This window comes from Trachemys scripta, chromosome 3 (genome assembly GCF_013100865.1).
Source record: "Trachemys scripta elegans isolate TJP31775 chromosome 3, CAS_Tse_1.0, whole genome shotgun sequence".
Lineage (NCBI taxonomy): Eukaryota > Metazoa > Chordata > Testudines > Emydidae > Trachemys > Trachemys scripta.
Window position 1 is genome coordinate 56,931,057 of NC_048300.1, and position 12,028 is coordinate 56,943,084.

At 42.3% G+C, this 12,028-nt stretch overlaps 1 protein-coding gene across 6 annotated transcripts in view; it reads right to left on the minus strand.

Moving 5' to 3' along the window:
• The window catches only part of DAAM2 (dishevelled associated activator of morphogenesis 2), a 245,228-nt gene that overhangs the window by 85,360 nt on the left and 147,840 nt on the right, over positions 1-12,028 (minus strand). For all 6 annotated transcript variants that reach the window (XM_034764798.1, XM_034764800.1, XM_034764799.1 and 3 more), the window contains one exon: positions 9,689-9,763. In XM_034764798.1, the coding sequence (XP_034620689.1) occupies positions 9,689-9,763 (75 nt within the window). The remainder of the gene's footprint in view (positions 1-9,688; positions 9,764-12,028) is intronic.

Here is a 12,028-nt window from a genome sequence, read left to right on the forward strand (position 1 = left end):
GACTTACGAGGAGAGGTTGAGGGAACTGGCCTTATTTAGTCTGCAGAAGAGAAGAGTGAGGGGGGATTTGATAGCAGCCTTCAACTACCTGAAGGGAGGTTCCAAAGAGGATGGAGCTCGGCTGTTCTCAGTGGTGGCAGATGACAGAACAAGTAGCAATGTTCTCAAGTTGCAGTGGNGGGGCTGGGGCACATGACTTACGAGGAGAGGTTGAGGGAACTGGCCTTATTTAGTCTGCAGAGGAGAAGAGTGAGGGGGGATTTGATAGCAGCCTTCAACTACCTGAAGGGAGGTTCCAAAGAGGATGGAGCTCGGCTGTTCTCAGTGGTGGCAGATGACAGAACAAGGAGCAATGTTCTCAAGTTGCAGTGGAGGAGGTCTAGGCTGGATATTAGGAAACACTATTTCACTAGGAGGGTGGTGAAGCACTGGAAGGGGTTACCTAGGGAGGTGGTGAAATCTCCATCCTTAGAGGTTTTTAAGGCCCGGCTTGACAAAGCCCTGACTGGGATGATTTAGTTGGGGTTGGACTAGATGACCTCCTGAGGTCTCTTCCAACCCTAAACTTCTATGATTCTCTAATTCTATTGCTGTTCCAATTTTTCAGACCGGTAGACCAAGGTACAAAGAGGTTAAGACCTACATTTTCAGTTGTATTCACTAATTCTGGGTGGCACAGTTTTTTTGGGTGTCCAGGCCAAAGGCCAGTACTCCAGATCTAGTCCCATCCAGCTCTTCCGCTGACTTGCTATATGACCTTGGGCAAGGCACTGAAACCCACACTTTCAAACTTGGATGCATAAAGCTAGACACCTAAATTCAGAGTTGGACACTTGAAATGGGTAGCCTGATGGTCATAGATGCTAAGCACACATAGGTCTCAGTGAGGTCAGTTGGATTTGTTTAGTGCTCAGCACCTCTGAGAATCAAGCCACTACTCAGTGGTTTGAGCATTGGCCTGCTAAACCCAGGGTTGTGAGTTCAATCCTTGAGGGGGCCACTTAGGGATCTGGGGAAAAAATCAGTATTTGGTCCTGCTAGTGAAGGCAGGGGGCTGGACTCAATGACCTTTCAGGGTCCCTTCCAGCTCTAGGAGATAGGCTATCTCCATATTTGAACATTTTGGCCTCTCTGCCTCAGCTTCCCCAATTGTAGAAGATGGATGATCATTCCTACCTTATTGATAGGGGTATTGTGGGGTTTCACAAAACAATGTTAAGACTAGGAGAACCTCAGCTCTCAACTCAGGGTCTTCTTGAATAAATACCTTGATTAAACAAATATCCAGCACCTACAATAATGACCTATTACAGCAGAATACTAGTGTCTTTATGGTAATGGTTCAGCAAGGAAGTCCCAGAGGAAAACCTCCTTTCACTAGAACATCTCTTAACTCTCCCCTTCCCCTTCTTTCCCAAACCCTTCTGTGTTGCAAACCATGTGGTGCCAACGCATGTCAAATCCTGAGGGTGGTCACTTGGCTAAGAGCCATGGCTGTTTTATGCTACACAGCTGGTACAGGGAGCTGTATTTAACTCTAGGGGTCCTCTTTCTGATCCACACTAAAGTCAAATTCACTCACTAACGGAGTGAGATATTTCCTGCCCTAATGGAATGACAGAGCGCTACTGATGGAAAATGAGCTGACAACGTTTTATCTTCTGCCAGCATCCCCAACAGCCAGAAACATATACTGAAACACTCGAGCCAAGCCATATACAATCCCCTCTTCAAAAAAATAAATAGAAACCATGAAAATGCATTGTGGAATCTCAATGGCAGATTCCTGGGGCGGGTTTTGGTGCTTGATTTGTAGTTCCTTGAGTGAGGGCCCATATGGTCAACTTTTCTTGGCCCATAAACATTCCTTTGAAAGTCTCTCATTTTTACAATAGCTCACTTTCTCCTCTGACCCATTGTTGGAGAGAGGCACATGGATGGCAGGAGGGTTTTCAAAGGTATTTTGTTGAGAGTGAAAACAGCCTGTTTCCAAGTGAAACAAACATAAGTAATCCTGCTTTTGCAGCAGATGGTTAATTACAGAAAAACCCTTTCTGGAAGCTATGAGCAGCCAAGAGCCCTTCATTTCTCTCTCAGCTACACAAGGCCAGGAACAGGACTCCCTGTGCCTCCTCTAATGACAGAAGAGTCACATGTCCACATCATGAAATTACAGTGTGAAAGTTACAGAAAACAGGATCACCACTATGAGAGAGGGACGGGAAACTATTGTGTTTGGGGATCACTGTTTGTGGCTGCATTTCATAGTTATGTTTGGTTGGAAAATAGTTTTTCTGAACTAAAAACTGCATTAAAGGGATAATGTTGGCCTAGTTTAGGACTCCATTTTAGTAAATTTTGTTCCACAGACAAAAAGGAGGAGCAAACTATTGCAGGAGCTTCAAACAGCACTCAACCAGATACTTCATACACAATTACATACAGACTATTTTTCCACAAGTAAATTTTTGCATGTTCAGAAATGTTGATTTGAATGCAACAGGGAAATCTGATATCCAGCTACCTGGTCTGCATGGATTAGTCTGAGACTGCACATATGTGCAAAAAACTATATACAAGGAATTGTATGTTCAAAATGACAGGCAATCTTAAAGGCTGCTTTTGGAAATTTGGCTGTGTGAATAGAAATATTTTAATTTAAACTTTGGATTTTGTTTAAAATCTAAGGGAAAAAACTCTCCTCCATCCTCCTGTGCCCTGAAATACTAGAAATCCAAATACAGCAGCATAATGCTAGTGCATGAGAACCAGAAAGCAAAACTGAGTAGAAGCAGAAAATGAACTGACCTTGCCAAGCCAAGTCAGATGGAATAAAGGAAATAAATAGCAGAAATGGTACTAAAAAGAACTACAAACTGGATTTTCAGAATTTTACAGTTATGGTCCAAATTCCTTATTTTGATCTCACCTGTACCATTTTTACAACTTGTTACTCAGCTGAGTTCAGTGAAATTACTTCCGATTTAAACAAGTATAAGTGGATCAAAATCAGGCCCTATGTCATAATTAGAGTATGGCCGTTTATTATTGTTATTAATGTGACTACTATCTGGACAATATCCCTTTAAAAACATTCAAAGAAACGAGCTCAGGTGGAATTCAAGCTGCCATGACATCTTTGGAACTGAATTAAGGATGATCCAAGAGCAGAAATTCTCAATTACAGAATTAATTTTAAAAACCCAACAAACATAAGATGCTCTAAGCAAACAACGGTTTAGAGCAGCATGAACCAGATGGGAGATGGAATCATCCTCCACCTGTTAGATTCTGCTGAAAGATATATTTTCTTTTATGTCCTATGAAGCTGTTTTGCCCTGAGCAAATTATTTCTGAGCCAGAGAAAAGGGCCTGGTAACAGCTGTATTTATTAATCTTGACCCCATCTCATGCTCTCAACACAGCTATCACTCCAAAGAGCTGTACGTGCAGCTACTGTTCACCGGCAAGCCCTTCTGTACAAGTGCAAAGATAGCCAAGATCATAAAAGCAACATGGTGGTGTCAAAAGTAATCTTCCTTCTCCCCAGTAAACCGGAGATTGCATTTATTGAGGCTGCCAAGCAGACAGTATCACAGAGAAAAAGAGACAAGTCTCTTGACATGTGCTAGAAATAGGGCAGCTGCTGTATCCTACAAAAAGAAGTTTCATGACTTGACAAATCAGCCGAGATGATGACGACCCTGATATTTAGAATGGTGTACGATTTTGTGTCTGCAGGTAATCACTGGTATGATTTGTTGCACTAGTTGTCAAGTTACTAGATTTACAGGCACAGAATTACAGGTGTAGAACTGAAGGCCACTATTCTAAGTTAGGTAGCATCAATGGTTAGCTCCCTTTCTTCCAGGGATTGATGCAGGAGCTATTCCATTTGTGAACTAGTTGGTATTGTCCTTCCAATTGGACCATCTGAAGGACAACGCTCACAATTATAACAGGGGGCATGACAGTTATAGTGGGGGCCTTATTCTACTCTTAACCATACTGGTGCAAATCAGAAGTAAAACCACAAAAGTCAATAAAGTTATATAGACATAAACACAGTATAAAACTGGTGAGAGAATCATACAAATGTCAGTCTGGAAGGGGCATCGAGAGGTCATCAAGTCCAAGCTTCCCCACTGAGACAGCACCAAGTAAACCTAGACAAGGGATGGGCAAACTTTTTGGCCCGAGGGCCCCATCTGGGTATGGAAATTGTATGGCGGGCCATGAATCCTCACCAAACTGGAGTTCGGGAGGGGATGAGGGTGCCTCAGGGGTGCAGGCTCTGGGCAGCACTTACCTCAAGCAGCTCCTGGAAGCAGTGGCATGTCCCCCCATTCGAGCTTCTACACGGAGGCACGACCAGGAGGCTCTGCTGCGTGCTGCCCCGTCCGCATGCGCCGCCCCTGCAGCTCCCATTGGCCATGGTTCCCGACCAATGGGAGCTGTGGGAGTGGCGCTTGGGGCAGGAGGAGCATATGAAACCCTCGGCTGCCTCTGTGTGTAGGAGCCAGAGGGGGGACATGCCATTGCTTCCGGGAGCCACACAGAGTGGCCCCCGACCCTGCTCCCCAGCTGGAGCACGGGAGCGAGAGCTCGAGGGCCAGATTAAAATGATTGGCAGGCCGAGTCTGGCCCACAGGCCATAGTTTGCCCACCCCTGGCCTAGACCATGCCTGACAGATGATTGTCTAACCTGTCCTTAAAAACCTCCAATGATGGGGATTCAACAACATCCCTTGGAAGCCTATTCTACCCTTAGGACTGATCTACACTGGGGGAGGGGTGCGAGGAGTCAACCTAAGATATGCATCTTCAGCTACGAGAATAGCATAGCTGAAGTCGACATATCTTAGGTTGACTTTCCTCGCGTCCTCACGGTGCGGGGTCGACTGCTGCCGCTCCCCCGTCAACTCCGTTTCCGCCTCTCGCCACGGTGGAGTACAGGAGTCGACGGCAGAGTGATTGGGGATTGATTTATCATGTCTATGCTAGACGTGATAAATTGATTCCCGATAGATCAATCGCTACCCGCCGATCTGGCAGGTAGTGTAGACGTACCCTTAGAAGTAGAAAGTTTCTGTTAATATCTAACCTAAATCTCCCTTGCTGCAAATTAAGCCAATTAGTTCTTGTCCTACCTTCAGTGGACATGGAAAACAATCACAGTCTTCTTTATAACAGCCCTTAACATATTTGAAGACAGTTATCAGGTCCCTCTCAGTCTTATTTTCTTCACCCTAAACATGCCCAGGGTTTTTTTAACCTTTCCTCATAGGTCAGGCTTTCTTGACCTTTTATCATTTTTGTTGCTCTCTTCTACATTCTGTCCAATTTGTCCACATCTTTCTTAAAGCATGGCACTCCGAACGGAACACAGTACTCCAGCTGAGGCCTCACCAGTGCTGAATAGAGCAGGACAATTACCTCCTGTGTCTTACATACGACTCTCCGGTTAATAAGCCCATGCCTGATATAGCCTTTTTCACAACTGTGCATTGTTGTCTCATATTCAATGTGTGATCCACTATAACCCCCAGATCCTTTTCGGCAATACTAACACCTAGCCAGTTATTTCCCATTGTGTATTTGCGCATTTGATTTTTCCTTTCTAAGTGAAGCATTTTGCACTTGTCTTTGTTGAATTTCATCTTGTTGATTTCAGACCAATTCTCCAAATTGTCAAGTTTTGTGAATTCTAATCCTATCCTCCAAGCATTTGCTTATAAAATTTGCAGATGACACCAAGCTGGGAGGGATCACATACTCTCTACTCCATTATCCAAGTCATTAATGAAAACATTTAGTAGTAGTGGACCCAAGACAGATTCCCTGCTGGATCCCACTAAATACATCCTCCCAGTTTGCAGTAAACCACTGATAACTACTCTGAGTATGATCTTTCAACCAGAGAACAGAACTGGGCCCAAAGTGTCCAGGTTGTTTAGCTGAAATAGAAAGCTGTGACCTCTAGTCCAGTAACAGAGTGCTTCCTAACATATTGATCTATGGTTGGGAATGCCCAGCACTGGGGAGTCAGGAACTGATCCAAAACCTTTGAAATCAATAGAAAGACTTTCACAGATTTCAAATGGGCTTTGGCTCAGGCTCTCATTTGATCAATGAGTAGCCCATATCTAAGATAGGCCCCTATAACTAAGCAATTAGAGGCAACAAGGTATGAAGGTGCTGTTTAAAGGGTCACTGATTGATTTACAGTCGGTCCAAAACTTAAGTTTTGCAAAACCCAGGGTATAACATTTTAAAACAATAGAAAGGGGTCTAATGTTTTTAAAATTCTAATAATATTTTTGTTTCAAGTTTAACATTCCCCTGCAGTATTTGCAATCTAAATATTGCAGCATGTGCTAACACTTGGAGAGCCACTAAGTGAAACTGATTAGATACTGATTGGAAACAAAGTGAAACTGACTAATCATTTTTTTTTTTAAAAAACACTTCACTCAGGGTGAAGAATGAAACAAACAGCAGCATTAGCAATGAAAGTGAAGGGGCTCTTAAATTCTTTCCATTTTAAGAATCTCAGAGGTACTATTAACACAGGTGAGGACATTTCTTTTAAAATACCCTGATTCACTGCTATGCTACTCCAGTTTTACAGTGATGTAACTCTACTGAAAACAAATCAATGGAGCTAAACCCGCATAAAATTGGAGCAAATAAATGGTAAATGAGGTCCATTAATTTTAACCCAAGTAGCCCTTAAATATCTCCAGTGATAGGGTAAAACATAAGGTAAAAAGGAAAATTTGTCAATTATTCTAGGGCCAGGGCATGTCAAAACAGCATTACCAGAACCTGGTGTTTATTGATGATCTTAAAATGTGGTTAAAATCAGAAAAAGTAGGCCAAAATCTGCTCTCAATCCCTGAAGCTGCTCCAGCTTTAGAATACCGTCAGTTACACATTCATTCCAGATTTACACCAGGATAAATTTAGGGACTGATCCAAAGCCCTTTGAAGTCATCGGGAGGCTTTCCAATAATTTAGTGGCTTTGGATCAAGCCCTCAGAGCAGAATTTAGTGCGGTGACACTGCAAGGTTCCATATTTCTTCTCCCTTAATGACTCTTCTAGAGTAAATTTGCTCAGTCTAGACATCAAAACACTAGTCTTTGCCAATCATGCAAACTCAGCCTCTTCTCTTAAAACCAAGCTGTGTTCTTTCCACTTCACCCCTCATCACCAACAAATTCTGGAATCAGCAGTTAGGTAGTAGTTTTTGATGAGACATGACAGAATAGAAAGCATTTCTTCTGTTCCCTTCCTAGGGTGGCTCTGAAGCGCTAGTGAAACACCGACTGTGTCCGTAAACTAAACACGTATTACCAAAAAGAAACATCAACAATCTATAAAGTGTGCAACATGGTGTCATTTTTATAGCTATTTTTCAGCCCATAACAATGCTATGAAGATGAGCTGAAAAGCTTTTATAAATGAATTATAATGATAAAAACCCACCAACAACTCACACTGCCCAAGACGTTAACAGCTAAATTCATGCAGAACTGATGAGGGAAATCAATGGCTCTTGCATATAAATAACCAGAAGCAGAATTTGGCCATAAACCAGTAACAGACTATGAATTTTCAGAACACAGGAATTGCCATACCAGATCAGACCCAGTGATCCATCTATCACATTATCTTGCCTCTCACAGTGGCCAATGCTAGATGCTTCAGAGGAAGGTATAAGAACCCCCCCAGTAAATAATTATCGAGTAACATGCTGATAAGGGAGGTTTTTCCCTAAATCCTATCAGTAAGTGGTTAGTTTTATCCTGAAACTTGAGTATTCATTGCCCTACATTTCTGTTTTCGTCCTGTCTCACATAACTTGATTTTTGATTATCTATAAAAATCACTAACCCTTTATTTCATTATTATTATTATTACACTACATTCTTATAGTCAGTAATGTATTGTGGCAGTAAGTTCCATAGGTTCATTATACATTGTGGGGGTGGGGGGGGGGAGCATTTTCCTTTATCAGTTTTTCATTTGTTGCCTTTCAAATTTCACGAATGTTCCTTGTTCTTCTATTGTGAGTGAGGGTAAACAGGAGCAGCTGTTTTATCTTCTCTATGCCATTCATGTTTTTATATATGCCTATCATCTCTTCACTTATTTGTCTTTTTTCTGTGGGCCAAATCTTGTCACCTTTACTCACACTGAATAGCACATCAGTCTGCAAGTAATGCCACTGAAGTCAACATGACTACTTATGGAACGAGGTACTAGTCCGTGAGCACCCCTCCAGCCTAACCAGGCCTCATGGGGAGGGGACGTGGTAGGGAGGGGCAATCCAGCTCTACACCACCATCCCTCAAAATTCCCAACATAGGGGGAATGGCTGGAGCACCTCTGTGCTCCACCAAGCCCCCACTGGCTTAACTGTTCTTTGTGGACCATTACCAGTCAGCGTAACTGAGAGCAACCCCGAGGTTGCTGTGTGTCATCTTATTACATCCTTCCCATGCCAACATTGGTGCACAGGGCAGAAACTAGCTTCTTCCAACCCTCTCAGCCATTAGCTGTTGTTTCCATCTGCTCTGTGGTGTTGAGATTACGGTTCTGCCACCCCTGCTAAGGCTTCTTCTTAATGTTTCTATTGAGTGCCCTTGCTTCCTCACACTACTTGGTTTCCACTTGCTCTCAGCTTCCCATGGGAGTCTGTGTTGGCATGTGGGATACCTGCACCAATATGTCCAGCGCTTTCTTCTGATTCTGGTGGAAACATGCTGCTGGTTACATCTCTTCATTGGTGATAAACTCTCTCCATCCAATGCCCAGAAGCCAGGGGGCTGGCTTCTTCCTTTCCCCAGGAATGCTCAACCACTACTCAACCCCAGGCTCTACCCCCACTCCACATGCCTTGAGTTTAGTGAAAGCTGTGGAGGCCTTTCCTATCCTTGATTTCACTTCTTTCTTGAGATCTCTGTTGTGCTTGGGGCCAAGTTGGTCCTAAGATCAGGGAAGCACAAAGGTGACAAAGCCATTTTTTGCCCTTCCCTTCAGGTTCTCTGGTGGGCAGAGTTTGGTTAAACCCATGGGTCAGGGCCATGTTTTATTACTGGATTAGGAGCTTACATTTACATTTAATTTGTTTTTAAAGCTTTTCAGATCATCTTTAAGCACTGTTTAAAGAGAGGCAAGAGTATATTATATTATATATACACACACATATATATATATACACACATATATATATATATATACACACATATATATATATATACACACACACACACACACACACACACATATACACACACACATACACACACACGTGTGCTCGCGTGCATGTGCATGTACACAGGAGCATAGGAGAAAACTGATTATTGATTTGCAAGACAAAAGCCACAGCGACACCATCACGTTTCATTTCTGTAATTTGGAGTTTCCAGTGAAGAATCCAATTTCATCATTTTCAGTTCTGTGAATCACAGAAATAAGAGCTGAAAAGGGCCTGCATTTCATCAAATCCATCTCTCTGCCAGTGCAAGATTCTTCCCTACAGAGTATACTCCTCTCCCTTTGCCAGCTCAATTTTAAATGAATCAAGCAACTGGACTTTCACTACTCTCCTTAAGACACTGTTTCACAATCAAACAGACGCTGTTAGGAAATCTTTCCTGGCGTGTGCAGAGGTAACTTACTGCAGCCATGGAGTTGATGCGGTCAATATAGTAATCCGGCCAGCTGGTAGCAAGCTTATTAGGGTCTTCTTGTTCCTGAAACAGAAAATTAAACAAAGTTACATGAGCAGGCTTAAAGGATAAATAGTTTTCATTTGGTTGAAATCATCTGGAATTCTTGACCATCTTACTTCCTACCCATTTCCTTATAACACACACCTTTATGGATTTTATTACAAACCTCTTTGAAGGTATAGTGCTAAAGGTATCCTTGTGATGGCAGAGAAGGAAAGATCACCCTTCAAATAGGATTACTGAAAACAGCATTACAGAACTGACTGAGACAAGGTTGTCTTTCAGTGGCCAAATGACAATACTCCCCTCCTCACAGTATGATGACAAAGCTTGCCCCAAAGACAGAGCCTTCAGGGATAACTCAGTTACATTTTCAAGTCTTACATTTTACAGATTTTAGAAAATATTTTGCATTATTTCTGCTAATTGGATGGGCGAGATTCACTAACTACAGAGAAAAATGCCAAGCCAAAAAGTCTGGAAATAGGCCCAATGACTGCTTCTTAGGAAGTTATGCACAACCTCAAAGCCTCCAGATGAACAAAACTGGAATCTGTGAATTACAGTGAAAGCTGCATCAAAGACCACATCCGAGAGCGGTCTTAATAATTTTAAAGTATCTCCGTACATTTTGCAATTAAACTCACCTTTCAGTTAAAGGCCTACCTCTGCTGGGCAACCACATTTTACTGGTTCTTTGGGTGGTCACTTGAGAGGTTTCACTGCATCAGATTTTATTTTACTTTACTTTGTGAAGAGGCTAGGCAGATAGACTAGAAACCAGTAAGAAAATAACGATTGGTTTCTGGAGCCCTAATCTCCCACCACAAGATATAAGTAGCTTACATTAAAATCAATTGAAGTTCTATCTTGTGGTTGAAGAACTGTATCCCTTGGAGTTATACTAAAGATGGATGAACAGAGATTATCTTTCTGTCTGTCTCGCTAATCTTCCTGACATTCTATTGTCCTGTATGTATAAACAATTATTCATATCAACAGGCTTAGCTTGTAAAAGTTATACAGATGAACATCAAATAGCCAGATCTTTATCAGATCGCATCAACTCTTTTAGTGCTGCTACATATTTATGTTGTTTGGAGAGAAGAAATATTTCTACACGCCCCCAAACTGGCCTGCCTTCAAAAGAACCTTAATACTTGTCAAGCTCCTTTCAGGTTAAAATTAAATCATAGCATACACTGTAACAAATCCATGGAAAATGTCAGGCTTCAAATTTGGAATTCACAGCAACAGCAGGGGTAAAACTCAGATCTTCCTGCTCCAAGACCACAGACTCCTATCACTTGAACTAAAGGAGAACCTCAATTCGCTGTTAGCAGTATACAGCCAATGACATAATAGAACAGTTCTGCTTCTAGCCAGTAGAGGGCAGTGGTACATATACCTACCAAGCCAGTTCATTGCAATACCTACCTCTAGCTATACATAAAGCCTGAGAGGCTGTCAAAACGGCAAGAGGCATCAAATGCATTGCCTAGTTCCACAATTTATCACATATATACCACCTCCCCACCAGTGGGGTGCGTGGAAATTCATGCCACACATACACACTTTTCCAGTGCAAGTTGGAAAGCCTTTGTTTTCCTTCTCTCCCTTTCCCTGATGAAAGCAGTAGGCTGATAGAGCTAAATCCTTGCTTACCAACAGATCCAGAGCTATATGGCTCCCCATAAGTAATCAGCTAGATTTCTACACCTCATTTCATTGCAGACTGCCTTTTAACACCTACTCTCTACTAGATGCTGACAACTGTTTTGCACACAGCAGGCCTTAACCTCCTATCCAAGAGTCAAAATATGACCTTGCTGAAGGAAAAAACAATACAAAAACATGCAGTTGATAAATACAGCATTATTTTTAGAAAATAATCTTATCATGACCTGAGTAGCACAGGGGAGAGAGAGAGAGCTAATCTAGTGCTAGTTAAATAAAGGCCATTCCACTGGGCACCATGACTTATACAGCAACCTATTTGTAAAGGGACATCAGGCCAAGACACCGATCTGCAGTGCAAGGTGCCTTGATCGGTCTTCCTGGAAGTTTCCTGTGTAAAGGAGTCTGAAAGAGCGAGTGACCTGTGCTACAGTTGTTTCCTAGATAAATGGGACAGTAAGTCTGTGAGAACAATATACACAGCATCTCCTTTGCCTATTCATTGAACCCCAGGCTAGGGAAGAGGAAACAAATTCAGATAAAGTGACAACCATTCTCCAAATCTCAAAGAATCCGAGTAAAAAAATCTAAGATTCTTAAAAAAGCAGA